At 61.0% G+C, this 22,712-nt stretch overlaps 5 protein-coding genes across 5 annotated transcripts; all 5 read left to right on the plus strand.

Moving 5' to 3' along the window:
- Positions 1–2,861: 2,861 nt before the first annotated feature.
- On the plus strand, positions 2,862–4,277 carry LOC140645957 (feather keratin 1-like). Its single transcript, XM_072849400.1, has 3 exons — positions 2,862–2,905; positions 3,662–3,712; positions 3,932–4,277. Exons 1-3 carry the CDS (start codon positions 2,862–2,864, stop codon positions 4,275–4,277), a joined length of 441 nt encoding a protein of 146 aa, XP_072705501.1.
- A 4,009-nt stretch (positions 4,278–8,286) lies between these two features.
- Positions 8,287–8,589, plus strand: LOC140645968 (feather keratin 1-like). The gene has a single exon (XM_072849411.1). The coding sequence runs from the start codon at positions 8,287–8,289 to the stop codon at positions 8,587–8,589; it is 303 nt and encodes a 100-aa protein (XP_072705512.1).
- A 4,012-nt stretch (positions 8,590–12,601) lies between these two features.
- On the plus strand, positions 12,602–12,904 carry LOC140645969 (feather keratin 1-like). Its single transcript, XM_072849412.1, has one exon. The coding sequence runs from the start codon at positions 12,602–12,604 to the stop codon at positions 12,902–12,904; it is 303 nt and encodes a 100-aa protein (XP_072705513.1).
- Positions 12,905–16,914: 4,010 nt separating this feature from the next.
- LOC140645970 (feather keratin-like) lies at positions 16,915–17,216 on the plus strand. The gene is given in 2 exon segments (XM_072849413.1): positions 16,915–16,933; positions 16,936–17,216. Coding segments are annotated over 2 exon segments (300 nt in total).
- Positions 17,217–21,233: 4,017 nt separating this feature from the next.
- LOC140645964 (feather keratin 1-like) lies at positions 21,234–21,536 on the plus strand. The gene has a single exon (XM_072849406.1). The coding sequence runs from the start codon at positions 21,234–21,236 to the stop codon at positions 21,534–21,536; it is 303 nt and encodes a 100-aa protein (XP_072705507.1).
- The last annotated feature ends 1,176 nt before the right edge of the window (positions 21,537–22,712 follow it).

Consider the following 22,712-nt stretch of genomic DNA (forward strand, 5'->3'; position numbering starts at 1 on the left):
ACCCGCGGCACGGCATGGATTGACCACGCACTTCCAGGCCCTGCCTGGCACCTGGAGCGGGCATCCACGGCTCCTCCTCTCAAGGCACAAAGCAAGCAGGGAAGGGGGCCAGCCCGGAAACATGGCCCATCAACCTCCTCCGCTTCTCCCACTTCCTTCTTTCCAGCGCCCCTTCTGCTCTCTCCAGTACTCTCTGCTCCAACCACCTCCTCACAAGCCCAAGACCAACAGGGACCCACGGTGGGACACTCCCAACAGAGGAAGCAAGACCTCGGTGCTCCGCAAAAAGCTACTGCGCACAAGGCACCTTGCCTCATGCTCGCCCTACTTGCACCTCACACCGCCTCCCTTCCACTGGCCGCTCCTGCCTTTTCACTGCTGGTTTTCTCCCAATAAAGTTCTCCTGCATCCCAGCCTCGCACGCCTCCTCTTCCTTTCTTCTCCCAAGCCTCTTCCAGCCTCACGCGCCACCAAGCCAGGGCTAAAGAGCCCATCGGGATAGCTGCAAAAGGGCCACAAGACCTCTCTTACCAAGTACCTCCCCAGCAACAACACCCACTGCCACCCAGGGGCTTCCAGGCCCCGACACAACCCCTTCACTTGCCCAAACAAAGCCTTGCATACCTTACTGCACTTGAAACAAGCCTCTGATGCAAGCTCCCCTGACAGCACACACCTCGCCAACTCTTTTCCTCAGCACCACTATCTCCCATCACAGCAAGCAGAATCACACCAAACAGAATCACCGACTGCGCAAGGAACCCCCACAGATCAGCTACTTCAATCCAACCTGCTCAAGCAGGCCGTCCACGACCACGTCTCGTCACCTTTTCAATAGAGCCAGGGATGGACACTCCAACGCCTCTCTCGCAAACCACTGCCGCTCTTTGACCACCCTCACACTGAAAAAGGCTTGCCTTCTCTTCCAAGGAAATGCCACGTCTTTGCAGCTTTCCCCAGTCACACTTGCCCTGCCCGTGGGCACCCACGACAACACTCCGACTCCCCGTCCTCATTCCCTCCCATCCAGCATTTACGCACATTGATGACATCTCCCCGCGCGGCCTTGCCTCCTGGCTCAGAAACCTCCCACCCCTCTCAGCTTCTCCTCCTACGAAGGATGCTCCAGTCCCTTCAGCCTCTTGCTGGCCCTGCGCTCGACCCGCTCCGCTAAGGCCACGTCCTTCTTCCACTGCCGAGCCCTCAGCTGGACACACGACTCCACACGGGGCCTCAGCAGCGCCAAACAGAGACCGAGAGCACCTCCCCGACCTGCTGGCAACGCGCTGCCCAACACTGCCCTGGACGCTCTTGCCCTCTTTTGACCCAAGGCTGCATTGCTGCCTCATACTCAGCTTGTTCTCCACCAGCACTCAGCAAAGCCGTGCTCAGCAAAGCTGCTTTCCACCCTCTCGGCCCCCACCACGGCCTCGGGCCCAGCGCTATTCCTCCCCGCATGCACGACTTTGCATTTCGGGGTCCTGAACTTCAGCACATTCCTCTCTGCCCCCATCTCCAGCCTCTCCACATCCCTCTCAATGGTGCCACATCCAGCCCCTGCCTCAGACACTCCTCCACATTCTGCAGCACCTCACAACTTGCTCAGGGGCACTTCGTCCCACTGCCCACGTCAGTGATGACCGTGTTCAACCCTGCGGGCCCGAGATCAGAGTCCTGGCCTACACCGCTTGAGACTTGCCTCCATCTCGACTTTGGGACACCGATCACAAGCCTCTCGGCCCAGACCTTCAGCCACTTTGCGCTCCACCTCACTCTCCGCTTACGCAACCCATACTTCCTCGCCTTCTCTACGACCACGCGAGGGGAGAAAGCCTCAAAGGCGCTACTACAAGGTCGAGCTAAACACCAGCCACGGCTCTCTCCTCGTCCACAAAGCGAGTCACTTCAACGCAGAAGACACGGAGCTCGACAAGCAACGTTTCCCTTCCTAAATCCACACTCACAATTCCCCAGCACCTTCTTCTCCTTCCTGGCCTTCGCAGTGCTTTCCAGGACCATTTCCTCCATCGCCTTCCCCGCAAACGACGTCAGCCTAGGCAGCCTCTCATTTACCACATCGTCCTTCCTCATCTTCCTTAACATAGGACCTCAAAGGGCTCTCTTCTAGCCAGCAGAAACTGCGCCCAGGCACCGTGACCATTCCAAGACAACCAACGCCGGCCTCCCAAGCACATCGGCCAGCTCCCTCGACACTCCTGCCTGCAACCCCTCAGGCCCCGGGGACTTACGTACGCCCAGTCGCACAGCACTCCTGCCCACCTCCCTTCATCGTCTTCACCAGCGAGCGCTGCTCGCCTGACAAGCACCCTGCAAACGCTCACCCTGCCTCAACTGCACCAGGCCTCGCCATTCATCAACCCTTCCGCATGCATCCACCACCACCAGGGCCTCCGCTCTGCACCTGCCTGCTGCACGCTCGCCTCCAACTCCCCTTGGCAATCTCCTAATTCTCTTTCAGCCCCTCAGACGCTGCGCACAGAAATGGCCTCACCCTCACCACTCACCCCAGCTGAACACCACAAAGGCCCTGGCTCACCACCACCTCCCCTGCCTGACGCTCACACTCCCCCTCTGCCTCCCGCCACACTCACGGGCTCTCCAGAAACTCCCCTGCCCTTGCACCGTGCCCCATATACAATCACACAGTCATTTGGGTCGCAAAACACCCTCAACATTATCGAGTCCAACCGTGAACCCAACACTACCAAGCCCACCACTAAACCACCGGTAACGTCTCCCTCAGCCGCCTTCTCCTGCAAACTAAACGCCCCACTTCCTTCAAACGCTCCTCACAACTCTTGCTCTCTACATCCTTCCACAGCTTCCTTGCTCTTCTTTGCATGCGTCACGCCACAGCCCAAGCACTGCGTCACGCCACAGCCCAGCAGGCAAACGTGCTGGCCCCACCTAAGGCCAGCGCTACCCAGGGGCCAACACAACACGCTGGGGAGCGGGGCAGGGCTCCCCACATCACAGGCCACGCCACCTCTCAACCAGGGCTGCCGGGACAACGGCCTGCTCTCCCAAGCACCCTCCTCTGCCTGCTTGCACTGACACCCCAGGGACAGCACCAAGGGGGCACAAGCCCAAACAGGCACCCTCCCTTCTCCCAGCTACAACCTCACAAGCCACAGAGGCACCAACACACACACAGAGCACACCCAATGGGAAAGGCCAGGCCTAAAGACAGCCGTCGTGACCTGGAAGCAAGGCGGAGACGCACCAGCGGATGCAAGGGGCAGCCCTTCACGCCCGGCACACCTCCAAAGCCCACACCACCCTTCCAGGCTTACGACGAAACGGGGCCCCTCTGCACAACGCACCCACAAACCACACTACACGACTGCCACGGGATGACCTCACTGACGACACCCCACCTCTCCTACGCTTCGGCACAGTCTGCCCAATGCCCTGACACGCACCTGCCATGCAAATCCTCCCAAATACCTACTCTCACTTAAAAGCTGCCGCCAGGGCCAGATGGACATGTCCTCAAGAGCAGGGCATGACAAGGGAGCGTTGCGGGAAGGAAAACACACCCCACCTCATTGCTTGCCAGCCTCTGGCACGCAAGGGCTGCTTCCTGCAAAACGCTCTCGTGCGCAAAGGCTGTCCCGCCCCTCGGGCACTCGGGGACCAGCATAAAAGCCGGCCCGGCACCTCTCTCCCTCACGCACTTCTCCTCACGCCTTCTCCTCCGCCGTCAACAAGGTGAGCCTCAACACGCTTGCCGTGCTACTCCTCCTGACCCACCTGGCCCCCGCAACTTCCAGCACGCTCTGCCCCCAGCCTCAACAGCCCTCACGCCTCCCCACCGCCACGCTCCACACACACCCGCACCAGGCCTCCCTGGACTCCCTGCCCGTCCTGCAACACCGCCCCTCGCACCCCCACGCCCCTCCGCTTCCTCAACGCCCTCTCTTCCAGGGCCCCTCCGCACCACACACATGGCCTGCTACGACCTCTGCCGCCCCTGCGGACCCACCCCGCTGGCTAACAGCTGCAACGAGCCCTGCGTCAGGCAGTGCGAGGACTCCCGCGTCGTCATCCAGCCTTCCACCGTCGTGGTCACCCTGCCAGGACCCATCCTCAGCTCCTTCCCCCAGAGCACCGCCGTCGGATCCTCCTCATCCGCTGCCGTGGGCACCGTCCTCAGCTCCCAGGGAGTGCCCGTCTCCTCCGGCGGCTTCGGCTACGGCTACGGCTTCGGAGGCCTGGGCTGCTTCGGCGGCGCAAGAGGCTGCTACCCCTGCTAAGGGCCCTCGCCACCACGCCTCACACCAACCGCACACGCCCGGCAACCCGCGGCACGGCATGGATTGACCACGCACTTCCAGGCCCTGCCTGGCACCTGGAGCGGGCATCCACGGCTCCTCCTCTCAAGGCACAAAGCAAGCAGGGAAGGGGCCAGCCCGGAAACATGGCCCATCAACCTCCTCCGCTTCTCCCACTTCCTTCTTTCCAGCGCCCCTTCTGCTCTCTCCAGTACTCTCTGCTCCAACCACCTCCTCACAAGCCCAAGACCAACAGGGACCCACGGTGGGACACTCCCAACAGAGGAAGCAAGACCTCGGTGCTCCGCAAAAAGCTACTGCGCACAAGGCACCTTGCCTCATGCTCGCCCTACTTGCACCTCACACCGCCTCCCTTCCACTGGCCGCTCCTGCCTTTTCACTGCTGGTTTTCTCCCAATAAAGTTCTCCTGCATCCCAGCCTCGCACGCCTCCTCTTCCTTTCTTCTCCCAAGCCTCTTCCAGCCTCACGCGCCACCAAGCCAGGGCTAAAGAGCCCATCGGGATAGCTGCAAAAGGGCCACAAGACCTCTCTTACCAAGTACCTCCCCAGCAACAACACCCACTGCCACCCAGGGGGCTTCCAGGCCCCGACACAACCCCTTCACTTGCCCAAACAAAGCCTTGCATACCTTACTGCACTTCGAAACAAGCCTCTGATGCAAGCTCCCCTGACAGCACACACCTCGCCAACTCTTTTCCTCAGCACCACTATCTCCCATCACAGCAAGCAGAATCACACCAAACAGAATCACCGACTGCGCAAGGAACCCCACAGATCAGCTACTTCAATCCAACCTGCTCAAGCAGGCCGTCCACGACCACGTCTCGTCACCTTTTCAATAGAGCCAGGGATGGACACTCCAACGCCTCTCTCGCAAACCACTGCCGCTCTTTGACCACCCTCACACTGAAAAAGGCTTGCCTTCTCTTCCAAGGAAATGCCACGTCTTTGCAGCTTTCCCCAGTCACACTTGCCCTGCCCGTGGGCACCCACGACAACACTCCGACTCCCCGTCCTCATTCCCTCCCATCCAGCATTTACGCACATTGATGACATCTCCCCGCGCGGCCTTGCCTCCTGGCTCAGAAACCTCCCACCCCTCTCAGCTTCTCCTCCTACGAAGGATGCTCCAGTCCCTTCAGCCTCTTGCTGGCCCTGCGCTCGACCCGCTCCGCTAAGGCCACGTCCTTCTTCCACTGCCGAGCCCTCAGCTGGACACACGACTCCACACGGGGCCTCAGCAGCGCCAAACAGAGACCGAGAGCACCTCCCCGACCTGCTGGCAACGCGCTGCCCAACACTGCCCTGGACGCTCTTGCCCTCTTTTGACCCAAGGCTGCATTGCTGCCTCATACTCAGCTTGTTCTCCACCAGCACTCAGCAAAGCCGTGCTCAGCAAAGCTGCTTTCCACCCTCTCGGCCCCCACCACGGCCTCGGGCCCAGCGCTATTCCTCCCCGCATGCACGACTTTGCATTTCCCCTCCTGAACTTCAGCACATTCCTCTCTGCCCCCATCTCCAGCCTCTCCACATCCCTCTCAATGGTGCCACATCCAGCCCCTGCCTCAGACACTCCTCCACATTCTGCAGCACCTCACAACTTGCTCAGGGGCACTTCGTCCCACTGCCCACGTCAGTGATGACCGTGTTCAACCCTGCGGGCCCGAGATCAGAGTCCTGGCCTACACCGCTTGAGACTTGCCTCCATCTCGACTTTGGGACACCGATCACAAGCCTCTCGGCCCAGACCTTCAGCCACTTTGCGCTCCACCTCACTCTCCGCTTACGCAACCCATACTTCCTCGCCTTCTCTACGACCACGCGAGGGAGAAAGCCTCAAAGGCGCTACTACAAGGTCGAGCTAAACACCAGCCACGGCTCTCTCCTCGTCCACAAAGCGAGTCACTTCAACGCAGAAGACACGGAGCTCGCTCAAGCAACGTTTCCCCTTCCTAAATCCACACTCACAATTCCCCAGCACCTTCTTCTCCTTCCTGGCCTTCGCAGTGCTTTCCAGGACCATTTCCTCCATCGCCTTCCGCGCAAACGACGTCAGCCTAGGCAGCCTCTCATTTACCACATCGTCCTTCCTCATCTTCCTTAACATAGGACCTCAAAGGGCTCTCTTCTAGCCAGCAGAAACTGCGCCCAGGCACCGTGACCATTCCAAGACAACCAACGCCGGCCTCCCAAGCACATCGGCCAGCTCCCTCGACACTCCTGCCTGCAACCCCTCAGGCCCCGGGGACTTACGTACGCCCAGTCGCACAGCACTCCTGCCCACCTCCCTTCATCGTCTTCACCAGCGAGCGCTGCTCGCCTGACAAGCACCCTGCAAACGCTCACCCTGCCTCAACTGCACCAGGCCTCGCCATTCATCAACCCTTCCGCATGCATCCACCACCACCAGGGCCTCCGCTCTGCACCTGCCTGCTGCACGCTCGCCTCCAACTCCCCTTGGCAATCTCCTAATTCTCTTTCAGCCCCTCAGACGCTGCGCACAGAAATGGCCTCACCCCTCACCACTCACCCCAGCTGAACACCACAAAGGCCCTGGCTCACCACCACCTCCCCTGCCTGACGCTCACACTCCCCTCTGCCTCCCGCCACACTCACGGGCTCTCCAGAAACTCCCCTGCCCTTGCACCGTGCCCCATATACAATCACACAGTCATTTGGGTCGCAAAACACCCTCAACATTATCGAGTCCAACCGTGAACCCAACACTACCAAGCCCACCACTAAACCACCGGTAACGTCTCCCTCAGCCGCCTTCTCCTGCAAACTAAACGCCCCACTTCCTTCAAACGCTCCTCACAACTCTTGCTCTCTACATCCTTCCACAGCTTCCTTGCTCTTCTTTGCATGCGTCACGCCACAGCCCAAGCACTGCGTCACGCCACAGCCCAGCAGGCAAACGTGCTGGCCCCACCTAAGGCCAGCGCTACCCAGGGGCCAACACAACACGCTGGGGAGCGGGGCAGGGCTCCCCACATCACAGGCCACGCCACCTCTCAACCAGGGCTGCCGGGACAACGGCCTGCTCTCCCAAGCACCCCTCCTCTGCCTGCTTGCACTGACACCCCCAGGGACAGCACCAAGGGGGCACAAGCCCAAACAGGCACCCTCCCTTCTCCCAGCTACAACCTCACAAGCCACAGAGGCACCAACACACACACAGAGCACACCCAATGGGAAAGGCCAGGCCTAAAGACAGCCGTCGTGACCTGGAAGCAAGGCGGAGACGCACCAAGCGGATGCAAGGGGCAGCCCTTCACGCCCGGCACACCTCCAAAGCCCACACCACCCTTCCAGGCTTACGACGAAACGGGGCCCCTCTGCACAACGCACCCACAAACCACACTACACGACTGCCACGGGATGACCTCACTGACGACACCCCACCTCTCCTACGCTTCGGCACAGTCTGCCCAATGCCCTGACACGCACCTGCCATGCAAATCCTCCCAAATACCTACTCTCACTTAAAAGCTGCCGCCAGGGCCAGATGGACATGTCCTCAAGAGCAGGGCATGACAAGGGAGCGTTGCGGGAAGGAAAACACACCCCACCTCATTGCTTGCCAGCCTCTGGCACGCAAGGGCTGCTTCCTGCAAAACGCTCTCGTGCGCAAAGGCTGTCCCGCCCTCGGGCACTCGGGGACCAGCATAAAAGCCGGCCCGGCACCTCTCTCCCTCACGCACTTCTCCTCACGCCTTCTCCTCCGCCGTCAACAAGGTGAGCCTCAACACCCTTCCCCTACTCCTCCTGCCCCACACCTGGCCCGTCTCTTCCAGCACGCTCTGCCCCCAGCCTCAACAGCCCTCACGCCTCCCCACCGCCACGCTCCACACACACCCGCACCAGGCCTCCCTGGACTCCCTCCCCTCCTGCAACACCGCCCCTCGCACCCCCACGCCCTCCGCTTCCTCAACGCCCTCTCTTCCAGGGCCCCTCCGCACCACACACATGGCCTGCTACGACCTCTGCCGCCCCTGCGGACCCACCCCGCTGGCTAACAGCTGCAACGAGCCCTGCGTCAGGCAGTGCGAGGACTCCCGCGTCGTCATCCAGCCTTCCACCGTCGTGGTCACCCTGCCAGGACCCATCCTCAGCTCCTTCCCACAGAACACCACCGTCGGATCCTCCTCATCCGCTGCCGTGGGCACCGTCCTCAGCTCCCAGGGAGTGCCCGTCTCCTCCGGTGCCTTCGGCTACGGCTTCGGAGGCCTGGGCTGCTTCAGCGGCGCAAGAGGCTGCTACCCCTGCTAAGGGCCCTCGCCACCACGCCTCACACCAACCGCACACGCCCGGCAACCCGCGGCACGGCATGGATTGACCACGCACTTCCAGGCCCTGCCTGGCACCTGGAGCGGGCATCCACGGCTCCTCCTCTCAAGGCACAAAGCAAGCAGGGAAGGGGCCAGCCCGGAAACATGGCCCATCAACCTCCTCCGCTTCTCCCACTTCCTTCTTTCCAGCGCCCCTTCTGCTCTCTCCAGTACTCTCTGCTCCAACCACCTCCTCACAAGCCCAAGACCAACAGGGACCCACGGTGGGACACTCCCAACAGAGGAAGCAAGACCTCGGTGCTCCGCAAAAAGCTACTGCGCACAAGGCACCTTGCCTCATGCTCGCCCTACTTGCACCTCACACCGCCTCCCTTCCACTGGCCGCTCCTGCCTTTTCACTGCTGGTTTTCTCCCAATAAAGTTCTCCTGCATCCCAGCCTCGCACGCCTCCTCTTCCTTTCTTCTCCCAAGCCTCTTCCAGCCTCACGCGCCACCAAGCCAGGGCTAAAGAGCCCATCGGGATAGCTGCAAAAGGGCCACAAGACCTCTCTTACCAAGTACCTCCCCAGCAACAACACCCACTGCCACCCAGGGGCTTGCAGGGCCCGACACAACCCCTTCACTTGCCCAAACAAAGCGTTGCATACCTTACTGCACTTCGAAACAAGCCTCTGATGCAAGCTCCCCTGACAGCACACACCTCGCCAACTCTTTTCCTCAGCACCACTATCTCCCATCACAGCAAGCAGAATCACACCAAACAGAATCACCGACTGCGCAAGGAACCCCCACAGATCAGCTACTTCAATCCAACCTGCTCAAGCAGGCCGTCCACGACCACGTCTCGTCACCTTTTCAATAGAGCCAGGGATGGACACTCCAACGCCTCTCTCGCAAACCACTGCCGCTCTTTGACCACCCTCACACTGAAAAAGGCTTGCCTTCTCTTCCAAGGAAATGCCACGTCTTTGCAGCTTTCCCCAGTCACACTTGCCCTGCCCGTGGGCACCCACGACAACACTCCGACTCCCCGTCCTCATTCCCTCCCATCCAGCATTTACGCACATTGATGACATCTCCCCGCGCGGCCTTGCCTCCTGGCTCAGAAACCTCCCACCCCTCTCAGCTTCTCCTCCTACGAAGGATGCTCCAGTCCCTTCAGCCTCTTGCTGGCCCTGCGCTCGACCCGCTCCGCTAAGGCCACGTCCTTCTTCCACTGCCGAGCCCTCAGCTGGACACACGACTCCACACGGGGCCTCAGCAGCGCCAAACAGAGACCGAGAGCACCTCCCCGACCTGCTGGCAACGCGCTGCCCAACACTGCCCTGGACGCTCTTGCCCTCTTTTGACCCAAGGCTGCATTGCTGCCTCATACTCAGCTTGTTCTCCACCAGCACTCAGCAAAGCCGTGCTCAGCAAAGCTGCTTTCCACCCTCTCGGCCCCCACCACGGCCTCGGGCCCAGCGCTATTCCTCCCCGCATGCACGACTTTGCATTTCCCTCCTGAACTTCAGCACATTCCTCTCTGCCCCCATCTCCAGCCTCTCCACATCCCTCTCAATGGTGCCACATCCAGCCCCTGCCTCAGACACTCCTCCACATTCTGCAGCACCTCACAACTTGCTCAGGGGGCACTTCGTCCCACTGCCCACGTCAGTGATGACCGTGTTCAACCCTGCGGGCCCGAGATCAGAGTCCTGGCCTACACCGCTTGAGACTTGCCTCCATCTCGACTTTGGGACACCGATCACAAGCCTCTCGGCCCAGACCTTCAGCCACTTTGCGCTCCACCTCACTCTCCGCTTACGCAACCCATACTTCCTCGCCTTCTCTACGACCACGCGAGGGGAGAAAGCCTCAAAGGCGCTACTACAAGGTCGAGCTAAACACCAGCCACGGCTCTCTCCTCGTCCACAAAGCGAGTCACTTCAACGCAGAAGACACGGAGCTCGACAAGCAACGTTTCCCCTTCCTAAATCCACACTCACAATTCCCCAGCACCTTCTTCTCCTTCCTGGCCTTCGCAGTGCTTTCCAGGACCATTTCCTCCATCGCCTTCCCCGCAAACGACGTCAGCCTAGGCAGCCTCTCATTTACCACATCGTCCTTCCTCATCTTCCTTAACATAGGACCTCAAAGGGCTCTCTTCTAGCCAGCAGAAACTGCGCCCAGGCACCGTGACCATTCCAAGACAACCAACGCCGGCCTCCCAAGCACATCGGCCAGCTCCCTCGACACTCCTGCCTGCAACCCCTCAGGCCCCGGGGACTTACGTACGCCCAGTCGCACAGCACTCCTGCCCACCTCCCTTCATCGTCTTCACCAGCGAGCGCTGCTCGCCTGACAAGCACCCTGCAAACGCTCACCCTGCCTCAACTGCACCAGGCCTCGCCATTCATCAACCCTTCCGCATGCATCCACCACCACCAGGGCCTCCGCTCTGCACCTGCCTGCTGCACGCTCGCCTCCAACTCCCCTTGGCAATCTCCTAATTCTCTTTCAGCCCCTCAGACGCTGCGCACAGAAATGGCCTCACCCCTCACCACTCACCCCAGCTGAACACCACAAAGGCCCTGGCTCACCACCACCTCCCCTGCCTGACGCTCACACTCCCCTCTGCCTCCCGCCACACTCACGGGCTCTCCAGAAACTCCCCTGCCCTTGCACCGTGCCCCATATACAATCACACAGTCATTTGGGTCGCAAAACACCCTCAACATTATCGAGTCCAACCGTGAACCCAACACTACCAAGCCCACCACTAAACCACCGGTAACGTCTCCCTCAGCCGCCTTCTCCTGCAAACTAAACGCCCCACTTCCTTCAAACGCTCCTCACAACTCTTGCTCTCTACATCCTTCCACAGCTTCCTTGCTCTTCTTTGCATGCGTCACGCCACAGCCCAAGCACTGCGTCACGCCACAGCCCAGCAGGCAAACGTGCTGGCCCCACCTAAGGCCAGCGCTACCCAGGGGCCAACACAACACGCTGGGGAGCGGGGCAGGGCTCCCCACATCACAGGCCACGCCACCTCTCAACCAGGGCTGCCGGGACAACGGCCTGCTCTCCCAAGCACCCCTCCTCTGCCTGCTTGCACTGACACCCCAGGGACAGCACCAAGGGGGCACAAGCCCAAACAGGCACCCTCCCTTCTCCCAGCTACAACCTCACAAGCCACAGAGGCACCAACACACACACAGAGCACACCCAATGGGAAAGGCCAGGCCTAAAGACAGCCGTCGTGACCTGGAAGCAAGGCGGAGACGCACCAAGCGGATGCAAGGGGCAGCCCTTCACGCCCGGCACACCTCCAAAGCCCACACCACCCTTCCAGGCTTACGACGAAACGGGGCCCCTCTGCACAACGCACCCACAAACCACACTACACGACTGCCACGGGATGACCTCACTGACGACACCCCACCTCTCCTACGCTTCGGCACAGTCTGCCCAATGCCCTGACACGCACCTGCCATGCAAATCCTCCCAAATACCTACTCTCACTTAAAAGCTGCCGCCAGGGCCAGATGGACATGTCCTCAAGAGCAGGGCATGACAAGGGAGCGTTGCGGGAAGGAAAACACACCCCACCTCATTGCTTGCCAGCCTCTGGCACGCAAGGGCTGCTTCCTGCAAAACGCTCTCGTGCGCAAAGGCTGTCCCGCCCTCGGGCACTCGGGGACCAGCATAAAGCCGGCCCGGCACCTCTCTCCCTCACGCACTTCTCCTCACGCCTTCTCCTCCGCCGTCAACAAGGTGAGCCTCAACACCCTTCCCTCCTACTCCTCCTGACCCACCTGGCCCCCGCAACTTCCAGCACGCTCTGCCCCCAGCCTCAACAGCCCTCACGCCTCCCCACCGCCACGCTCCACACACACCCGCACCAGGCCTCCGCTGGACTCCCTCCCCCTCCTGCAACACCGCCCCTCGCACCCCCACGCCCCTCCGCTTCCTCAACGCCCTCTCTTCCAGGGCCCCTCCGCACCACACACATGGCCTGCTACGACCTCTGCCGCCCCTGCGGACCCACCCCGCTGGCTAACAGCTGCAACGAGCCCTGCGTCAGGCAGTGCGAGGACTCCCGCGTCGTCATCCAGCCTTCCACCGTCGTGGTCACCCTGCCAGGACCCATCCTCAGCTCCTTCCCACAGAACACCACCGTCGGATCCTCCTCATCCGCTGCCGTGGGCACCGTCCTCAGCTCCCAGGGAGTGCCCGTCTCCTCCGGTGCCTTCGGCTACGGCTTCGGAGGCCTGGGCTGCTTCAGCGGCGCAAGAGGCTGCTACCCCTGCTAAGGGCCCTCGCCACCACGCCTCACACCAACCGCACACGCCCGGCAACCCGCGGCACGGCATGGATTGACCACGCACTTCCAGGCCCTGCCTGGCACCTGGAGCGGGCATCCACGGCTCCTCCTCTCAAGGCACAAAGCAAGCAGGGAAGGGGCCAGCCCGGAAACATGGCCCATCAACCTCCTCCGCTTCTCCCACTTCCTTCTTTCCAGCGCCCCTTCTGCTCTCTCCAGTACTCTCTGCTCCAACCACCTCCTCACAAGCCCAAGACCAACAGGGACCCACGGTGGGACACTCCCAACAGAGGAAGCAAGACCTCGGTGCTCCGCAGAAAGCTACTGCGCACAAGGCACCTTGCCTCTTGCTCGCCCTACTTGCACCTCACACCGCCTCCCTTCCACTGGCCGCTCCTGCCTTTTCACTGCTGGTTTTCTCCCAATAAAGTTCTCCTGCATCCCAGCCTCGCACGCCTCCTCTTCCTTTCTTCTCCCAAGCCTCTTCCAGCCTCACGCGCCACCAAGCCAGGGCTAAAGAGCCCATCGGGATAGCTGCAAAAGGGCCACAAGACCTCTCTTACCAAGTACCTCCCCAGCAACAACACCCACTGCCACCCAGGGGCTTCCAGGCCCCGACACAACCCCTTCACTTGCCCAAACAAAGCCTTGCATACCTTACTGCACTTCGAAACAAGCCTCTGATGCAAGCTCCCCTGACAGCACACACCTCGCCAACTCTTTTCCTCAGCACCACTATCTCCCATCACAGCAAGCAGAATCACACCAAACAGAATCACCGACTGCGCAAGGAACCCCCACAGATCAGCTACTTCAATCCAACCTGCTCAAGCAGGCCGTCCACGACCACGTCTCGTCACCTTTTCAATAGAGCCAGGGATGGACACTCCAACGCCTCTCTCGCAAACCACTGCCGCTCTTTGACCACCCTCACACTGAAAAAGGCTTGCCTTCTCTTCCAAGGAAATGCCACGTCTTTGCAGCTTTCCCCAGTCACACTTGCCCTGCCCGTGGGCACCCACGACAACACTCCGACTCCCCGTCCTCATTCCCTCCCATCCAGCATTTACGCACATTGATGACATCTCCCCGCGCGGCCTTGCCTCCTGGCTCAGAAACCTCCCACCCCTCTCAGCTTCTCCTCCTACGAAGGATGCTCCAGTCCCTTCAGCCTCTTGCTGGCCCTGCGCTCGACCCGCTCCGCTAAGGCCACGTCCTTCTTCCACTGCCGAGCCCTCAGCTGGACACACGACTCCACACGGGGCCTCAGCAGCGCCAAACAGAGACCGAGAGCACCTCCCCCGACCTGCTGGCAACGCGCTGCCCAACACTGCCCTGGACGCTCTTGCCCTCTTTTGACCCAAGGCTGCATTGCTGCCTCATACTCAGCTTGTTCTCCACCAGCACTCAGCAAAGCCGTGCTCAGCAAAGCTGCTTTCCACCCTCTCGGCCCCCACCACGGCCTCGGGCCCAGCGCTATTCCTCCCCGCATGCACGACTTTGCATTTCCCCCTCCTGAACTTCAGCACATTCCTCTCTGCCCCCATCTCCAGCCTCTCCACATCCCTCTCAATGGTGCCACATCCAGCCCCTGCCTCAGACACTCCTCCACATTCTGCAGCACCTCACAACTTGCTCAGGGGGCACTTCGTCCCACTGCCCACGTCAGTGATGACCGTGTTCAACCCTGCGGGCCCGAGATCAGAGTCCTGGCCTACACCGCTTGAGACTTGCCTCCATCTCGACTTTGGGACACCGATCACAAGCCTCTCGGCCCAGACCTTCAGCCACTTTGCGCTCCACCTCACTCTCCGCTTACGCAACCCATACTTCCTCGCCTTCTCTACGACCACGCGAGGAGAAAGCCTCAAAGGCGCTACTACAAGGTCGAGCTAAACACCAGCCACGGCTCTCTCCTCGTCCACAAAGCGAGTCACTTCAACGCAGAAGACACGGAGCTCGCTCAAGCAACGTTTCCCTTCCTAAATCCACACTCACAATTCCCCAGCACCTTCTTCTCCTTCCTGGCCTTCGCAGTGCTTTCCAGGACCATTTCCTCCATCGCCTTCCCCGCAAACGACGTCAGCCTAGGCAGCCTCTCATTTACCACATCGTCCTTCCTCATCTTCCTTAACATAGGACCTCAAAGGGCTCTCTTCTAGCCAGCAGAAACTGCGCCCAGGCACCGTGACCATTCCAAGACAACCAACGCCGGCCTCCCAAGCACATCGGCCAGCTCCCTCGACACTCCTGCCTGCAACCCCTCAGGCCCCCGGGGACTTACGTACGCCCAGTCGCACAGCACTCCTGCCCACCTCCCTTCATCGTCTTCACCAGCGAGCGCTGCTCGCCTGACAAGCACCCTGCAAACGCTCACCCTGCCTCAACTGCACCAGGCCTCGCCATTCATCAACCCTTCCGCATGCATCCACCACCACCAGGGCCTCCGCTCTGCACCTGCCTGCTGCACGCTCGCCTCCAACTCCCCTTGGCAATCTCCTAATTCTCTTTCAGCCCCTCAGACGCTGCGCACAGAAATGGCCTCACCCCTCACCACTCACCCCAGCTGAACACCACAAAGGCCCTGGCTCACCACCACCTCCCCTGCCTGACGCTCACACTCCCCTCTGCCTCCCGCCACACTCACGGGCTCTCCAGAAACTCCCCTGCCCTTGCACCGTGCCCCATATACAATCACACAGTCATTTGGGTCGCAAAACACCCTCAACATTATCGAGTCCAACCGTGAACCCAACACTACCAAGCCCACCACTAAACCACCGGTAACGTCTCCCTCAGCCGCCTTCTCCTGCAAACTAAACGCCCCACTTCCTTCAAACGCTCCTCACAACTCTTGCTCTCTACATCCTTCCACAGCTTCCTTGCTCTTCTTTGCATGCGTCACGCCACAGCCCAAGCACTGCGTCACGCCACAGCCCAGCAGGCAAACGTGCTGGCCCCACCTAAGGCCAGCGCTACCCAGGGGCCAACACAACACGCTGGGGAGCGGGGCAGGGCTCCCCACATCACAGGCCACGCCACCTCTCAACCAGGGCTGCCGGGACAACGGCCTGCTCTCCCAAGCACCCCTCCTCTGCCTGCTTGCACTGACACCCCCAGGGACAGCACCAAGGGGGCACAAGCCCAAACAGGCACCCTCCCTTCTCCCAGCTACAACCTCACAAGCCACAGAGGCACCAACACACACACAGAGCACACCCAATGGGAAAGGCCAGGCCTAAAGACAGCCGTCGTGACCTGGAAGCAAGGCGGAGACGCACCAAGCGGATGCAAGGCAGCCCTTCACGCCCGGCACACCTCCAAAGCCCACACCACCCTTCCAGGCTTACGACGAAACGGGGCCCCTCTGCACAACGCACCCACAAACCACACTACACGACTGCCACGGGATGACCTCACTGACGACACCCCACCTCTCCTACGCTTCGGCACAGTCTGCCCAATGCCCTGACACGCACCTGCCATGCAAATCCTCCCAAATACCTACTCTCACTTAAAAGCTGCCGCCAGGGCCAGATGGACATGTCCTCAAGAGCAGGGCATGACAAGGGAGCGTTGCGGGAAGGAAAACACACCCCACCTCATTGCTTGCCAGCCTCTGGCACGCAAGGGCTGCTTCCTGCAAAACGCTCTCGTGCGCAAAGGCTGTCCCGCCCCTCGGGCACTCGGGGACCAGCATAAAGCCGGCCCGGCACCTCTCTCCCTCATGCACTTCTCCTCACGCCTTCTCCTCCGCCGTCAACAAGGTGAGCCTCAACACCCTTCCCCTACTCCTCCTGACCCACCTGGCCCCCGCAACTTCCAGCACGCTCTGCCCCCAGCCTCAACAGCCCTCACGCCTCCCCACCGCCACGCTCCACACACACCCGCACCAGGCCTCCCTGGACTCCCTCCCCTCCTGCAACACCGCCCCTCGCACCCCCACGCCCCTCCGCTTCCTCAACGCCCTCTCTTCCAGGGCCCCTCCGCACCACACACATGGCCTGCTACGACCTCTGCCGCCCTGCGGACCCACCCCGCTGGCTAACAGCTGCAACGAGCCCTGCGTCAGGCAGTGCGAGGACTCCCGCGTCGTCATCCAGCCTTCCACCGTCGTGGTCACCCTGCCAGGACCCATCCTCAGCTCCTTCCCACAGAACACCACCGTCGGATCCTCCTCATCCGCTGCCGTGGGCACCGTCCTCAGCTCCCAGGGAGTGCCCGTCTCCTCCGGTGCCTTCGGCTACGGCTTCGGAGGCCTGGGCTGCTTCAGCGGCGCAAGAGGCTGCTACCCCTGCTAAGGGCCCTCGCCACCACGCCTCACACCAACCGCACACGCCCGGCAACCCGCGGCACGGCATGGATTGACCACGCACTTCCAGGCCCTGCCTGGCACCTGGAGCGGGCATCCACGGCTCCTCCTCTCAAGGCACAAAGCAAGCAGGGAAGGGGGCCAGCCCGGAAACATGGCCCATCAACCTCCTCCGCTTCTCCCACTTCCTTCTTTCCAGCGCCCCTTCTGCTCTCTCCAGTACTCTCTGCTCCAACCACCTCCTCACAAGCCCAAGACCAACAGGGACCCACGGTGGGACACTCCCAACAGAGGAAGCAAGACCTCGGTGCTCCGCAAAAAGCTACTGCGCACAAGGCACCTTGCCTCATGCTCGCCCTACTTGCACCTCACACCGCCTCCCTTCCACTGGCCGCTCCTGCCTTTTCACTGCTGGTTTTCTCCCAATAAAGTTCTCCTGCATCCCAGCCTCGCACGCCTCCTCTTCCTTTCTTCTCCCAAGCCTCTTCCAGCCTCACGCGCCACCAAGCCAGGGCTAAAGAGCCCATCGGGATAGCTGCAAAAGGGCCACAAGACCTCTCTTACCAAGTACCTCCCCAGCAACAACACCCACTGCCACCCAGGGGGCTTCCAGGCCCCGACACAACCCCTTCACTTGCCCAAACAAAGCCTTGCATACCTTACTGCACTTCGAAACAAGCCTCTGATGCAAGCTCCCCTGACAGCACACACCTCGCCAACTCTTTTCCTCAGCACCACTATCTCCCATCACAGCAAGCAGAATCACACCAAACAGAATCACCGACTGCGCAAGGAACCCCCACAGATCAGCTACTTCAATCCAACCTGCTCAAGCAGGCCGTCCACGACCACGTCTCGTCACCTTTTCAATAGAGCCAGGGATGGACACTCCAACGCCTCTCTCGCAAACCACTGCCGCTCTTTGACCACCCTCACACTGAAAAAGGCTTGCCTTCTCTTCCAAGGAAATGCCACGTCTTTGCAGCTTTCCCCAGTCACACTTGCCCTGCCCGTGGGCACCCACGACAACACTCCGACTCCCCGTCCTCATTCCCTCCCATCCAGCATTTACGCACATTGATGACATCTCCCCGCGCGGCCTTGCCTCCTGGCTCAGAAACCTCCCACCCCTCTCAGCTTCTCCTCCTACGAAGGATGCTCCAGTCCCTTCAGCCTCTTGCTGGCCCTGCGCTCGACCCGCTCCGCTAAGGCCACGTCCTTCTTCCACTGCCGAGCCCTCAGCTGGACACACGACTCCACACGGGGCCTCAGCAGCGCCAAACAGAGACCGAGAGCACCTCCCCCGACCTGCTGGCAACGCGCTGCCCAACACTGCCCTGGACGCTCTTGCCCTCTTTGACCCAAGGCTGCATTGCTGCCTCATACTCAGCTTGTTCTCCACCAGCACTCAGCAAAGCCGTGCTCAGCAAAGCTGCTTTCCACCCTCTCGGCCCCCACCACGGCCTCGGGCCCAGCGCTATTCCTCCCCGCATGCACGACTTTGCATTTCCCCCTCCTGAACTTCAGCACATTCCTCTCTGCCCCCATCTCCAGCCTCTCCACATCCCTCTCAATGGTGCCACATCCAGCCCCTGCCTCAGACACTCCTCCACATTCTGCAGCACCTCACAACTTGCTCAGGGGGCACTTCGTCCCACTGCCCACGTCAGTGATGACCGTGTTCAACCCTGCGGGCCCGAGATCAGAGTCCTGGCCTACACCGCTTGAGACTTGCCTCCATCTCGACTTTGGGACACCGATCACAAGCCTCTCGGCCCAGACCTTCAGCCACTTTGCGCTCCACCTCACTCTCCGCTTACGCAACCCATACTTCCTCGCCTTCTCTACGACCACGCGAGGGAGAAAGCCTCAAAGGCGCTACTACAAGGTCGAGCTAAACACCAGCCACGGCTCTCTCCTCGTCCACAAAGCGAGTCACTTCAACGCAGAAGACACGGAGCTCGCTCAAGCAACGTTTCCCCTTCCTAAATCCACACTCACAATTCCCCAGCACCTTCTTCTCCTTCCTGGCCTTCGCAGTGCTTTCCAGGACCATTTCCTCCATCGCCTTCCCCGCAAACGACGTCAGCCTAGGCAGCCTCTCATTTACCACATCGTCCTTCCTCATCTTCCTTAACATAGGACCTCAAAGGGCTCTCTTCTAGCCAGCAGAAACTGCGCCCAGGCACCGTGACCATTCCAAGACAACCAACGCCGGCCTCCCAAGCACATCGGCCAGCTCCCTCGACACTCCTGCCTGCAACCCCTCAGGCCCCGGGGACTTACGTACGCCCAGTCGCACAGCACTCCTGCCCACCTCCCTTCATCGTCTTCACCAGCGAGCGCTGCTCGCCTGACAAGCACCCTGCAAACGCTCACCCTGCCTCAACTGCACCAGGCCTCGCCATTCATCAACCCTTCCGCATGCATCCACCACCACCAGGGCCTCCGCTCTGCACCTGCCTGCTGCACGCTCGCCTCCAACTCCCCTTGGCAATCTCCTAATTCTCTTTCAGCCCCTCAGACGCTGCGCACAGAAATGGCCTCACCCCTCACCACTCACCCCAGCTGAACACCACAAAGGCCCTGGCTCACCACCACCTCCCCTGCCTGACGCTCACACTGCCCCTCTGCCTCCCGCCACACTCACGGGCTCTCCAGAAACTCCCCTGCCCTTGCACCGTGCCCCATATACAATCACACAGTCATTTGGGTCGCAAAACACCCTCAACATTATCGAGTCCAACCGTGAACCCAACACTACCAAGCCCACCACTAAACCACCGGTAACGTCTCCCTCAGCCGCCTTCTCCTGCAAACTAAACGCCCCCACTTCCTTCAAACGCTCCTCACAACTCTTGCTCTCTACATCCTTCCACAGCTTCCTTGCTCTTCTTTGCATGCGTCACGCCACAGCCCAAGCACTGCGTCACGCCACAGCCCAGCAGGCAAACGTGCTGGCCCCACCTAAGGCCAGCGCTACCCAGGGGCCAACACAACACGCTGGGGAGCGGGGCAGGGCTCCCCACATCACAGGCCACGCCACCTCTCAACCAGGGCTGCCGGGACAACGGCCTGCTCTCCCAAGCACCCCTCCTCTGCCTGCTTGCACTGACACCCCCAGGGACAGCACCAAGGGGGCACAAGCCCAAACAGGCACCCTCCCTTCTCCCAGCTACAACCTCACAAGCCACAGAGGCACCAACACACACACAGAGCACACCCAATGGGAAAGGCCAGGCCTAAAGACAGCCGTCGTGACCTGGAAGCAAGGCGGAGACGCACCAAGCGGATGCAAGGGGCAGCCCTTCACGCCCGGCACACCTCCAAAGCCCACACCACCCTTCCAGGCTTACGACGAAACGGGGCCCCTCTGCACAACGCACCCACAAACCACACTACACGACTGCCACGGGATGACCTCACTGACGACACCCCACCTCTCCTACGCTTCGGCACAGTCTGCCCAATGCCCTGACACGCACCTGCCATGCAAATCCTCCCAAATACCTACTCTCACTTAAAAGCTGCCGCCAGGGCCAGATGGACATGTCCTCAAGAGCAGGGCATGACAAGGGAGCGTTGCGGGAAGGAAAACACACCCCACCTCATTGCTTGCCAGCCTCTGGCACGCAAGGGCTGCTTCCTGCAAAACGCTCTCGTGCGCAAAGGCTGTCCCGCCCTCGGGCACTCGGGGACCAGCATAAAAGCCGGCCCGGCACCTCTCTCCCTCACGCACTTCTCCTCACGCCTTCTCCTCCGCCGTCAACAAGGTGAGCCTCAACACCCTTCCCTCCTACTCCTCCTGACCCACCTGGCCCCCGCAACTTCCAGCACGCTCTGCCCCCAGCCTCAACAGCCCTCACGCCTCCCCACCGCCACGCTCCACACACACCCGCACCAGGCCTCCCTGGACTCCCTCCCTCCTGCAACACCGCCCCTCGCACCCCCACGCCCCTCCGCTTCCTCAACGCCCTCTCTTCCAGGGCCCCTCCGCACCACACACATGGCCTGCTACGACCTCTGCCGCCCCTGCGGACCCACCCCGCTGGCTAACAGCTGCAACGAGCCCTGCGTCAGGCAGTGCGAGGACTCCCGCGTCGTCATCCAGCCTTCCACCGTCGTGGTCACCCTGCCAGGACCCATCCTCAGCTCCTTCCCACAGAACACCACCGTCGGATCCTCCTCATCCGCTGCCGTGGGCACCGTCCTCAGCTCCCAGGGAGTGCCCGTCTCCTCCGGTGCCTTCGGCTACGGCTTCGGAGGCCTGGGCTGCTTCAGCGGCGCAAGAGGCTGCTACCCCTGCTAAGGGCCCTCGCCACCACGCCTCACACCAACCGCACACGCCCGGCAACCCGCGGCACGGCATGGATTGACCACGCACTTCCAGGCCCTGCCTGGCACCTGGAGCGGGCATCCACGGCTCCTCCTCTCAAGGCACAAAGCAAGCAGGGAAGGGGGCCAGCCCGGAAACATGGCCCATCAACCTCCTCCGCTTCTCCCACTTCCTTCTTTCCAGCGCCCCTTCTGCTCTCTCCAGTACTCTCTGCTCCAACCACCTCCTCACAAGCCCAAGACCAACAGGGACCCACGGTGGGACACTCCCAACAGAGGAAGCAAGACCTCGGTGCTCCGCAGAAAGCTACTGCGCACAAGGCACCTTGCCTCTTGCTCGCCCTACTTGCACCTCACACCGCCTCCCTTCCACTGGCCGCTCCTGCCTTTTCACTGCTGGTTTTCTCCCAATAAAGTTCTCCTGCATCCCAGCCTCGCACGCCTCCTCTTCCTTTCTTCTCCCAAGCCTCTTCCAGCCTCACGCGCCACCAAGCCAGGGCTAAAGAGCCCATCGGGATAGCTGCAAAAGGGCCACAAGACCTCTCTTACCAAGTACCTCCCCAGCAACAACACCCACTGCCACCCAGGGGGCTTCCAGGCCCCGACACAACCCCTTCACTTGCCCAAACAAAGCCTTGCATACCTTACTGCACTTCGAAACAAGCCTCTGATGCAAGCTCCCCTGACAGCACACACCTCGCCAACTCTTTTCCTCAGCACCACTATCTCCCATCACAGCAAGCAGAATCACACCAAACAGAATCACCGACTGCGCAAGGAACCCCCACAGATCAGCTACTTCAATCCAACCTGCTCAAGCAGGCCGTCCACGACCACGTCTCGTCACCTTTTCAATAGAGCCAGGGATGGACACTCCAACGCCTCTCTCGCAAACCACTGCCGCTCTTTGACCACCCTCACACTGAAAAAGGCTTGCCTTCTCTTCCAAGGAAATGCCACGTCTTTGCAGCTTTCCCCAGTCACACTTGCCCTGCCCGTGGGCACCCACGACAACACTCCGACTCCCCGTCCTCATTCCCTCCCATCCAGCATTTACGCACATTGATGACATCTCCCCGCGCGGCCTTGCCTCCTGGCTCAGAAACCTCCCACCCCTCTCAGCTTCTCCTCCTACGAAGGATGCTCCAGT

The sequence above is a fragment of the Ciconia boyciana genome, unplaced genomic scaffold (assembly GCF_034638445.1).
Source record: "Ciconia boyciana unplaced genomic scaffold, ASM3463844v1 HiC_scaffold_55, whole genome shotgun sequence".
Taxonomy (NCBI): Eukaryota; Metazoa; Chordata; class Aves; order Ciconiiformes; family Ciconiidae; genus Ciconia; species Ciconia boyciana.

What these genes read in the sequence shown, in the direction of transcription:
- LOC140645957 (XM_072849400.1), top strand. Translation starts at nt 2,862, where the DNA reads ATGCGTCACGCCACAGCCCAAGCACTGCGTCACGCCACAGCCCA. An exon ending in CTGCGTCACGCCACAGCCCA is followed by an intron (nt 2,906 to 3,661) that starts GCAGGCAAACGT and finishes CTCGGGGACCAG; the next exon opens with CATAAAAGCCGGCCCGGCAC. An exon ending in ACGCACTTCTCCTCACGCCT is followed by an intron (nt 3,713 to 3,931) that starts TCTCCTCCGCCG and finishes CTCCGCTTCCTC; the next exon opens with AACGCCCTCTCTTCCAGGGC.
- LOC140645968 (XM_072849411.1), top strand. Translation starts at nt 8,287, where the DNA reads ATGGCCTGCTACGACCTCTGCCGCCCCTGCGGACCCACCCCGCTGGCT.
- LOC140645969 (XM_072849412.1), top strand. Translation starts at nt 12,602, where the DNA reads ATGGCCTGCTACGACCTCTGCCGCCCCTGCGGACCCACCCCGCTGGCT.
- LOC140645964 (XM_072849406.1), top strand. Translation starts at nt 21,234, where the DNA reads ATGGCCTGCTACGACCTCTGCCGCCCCTGCGGACCCACCCCGCTGGCT.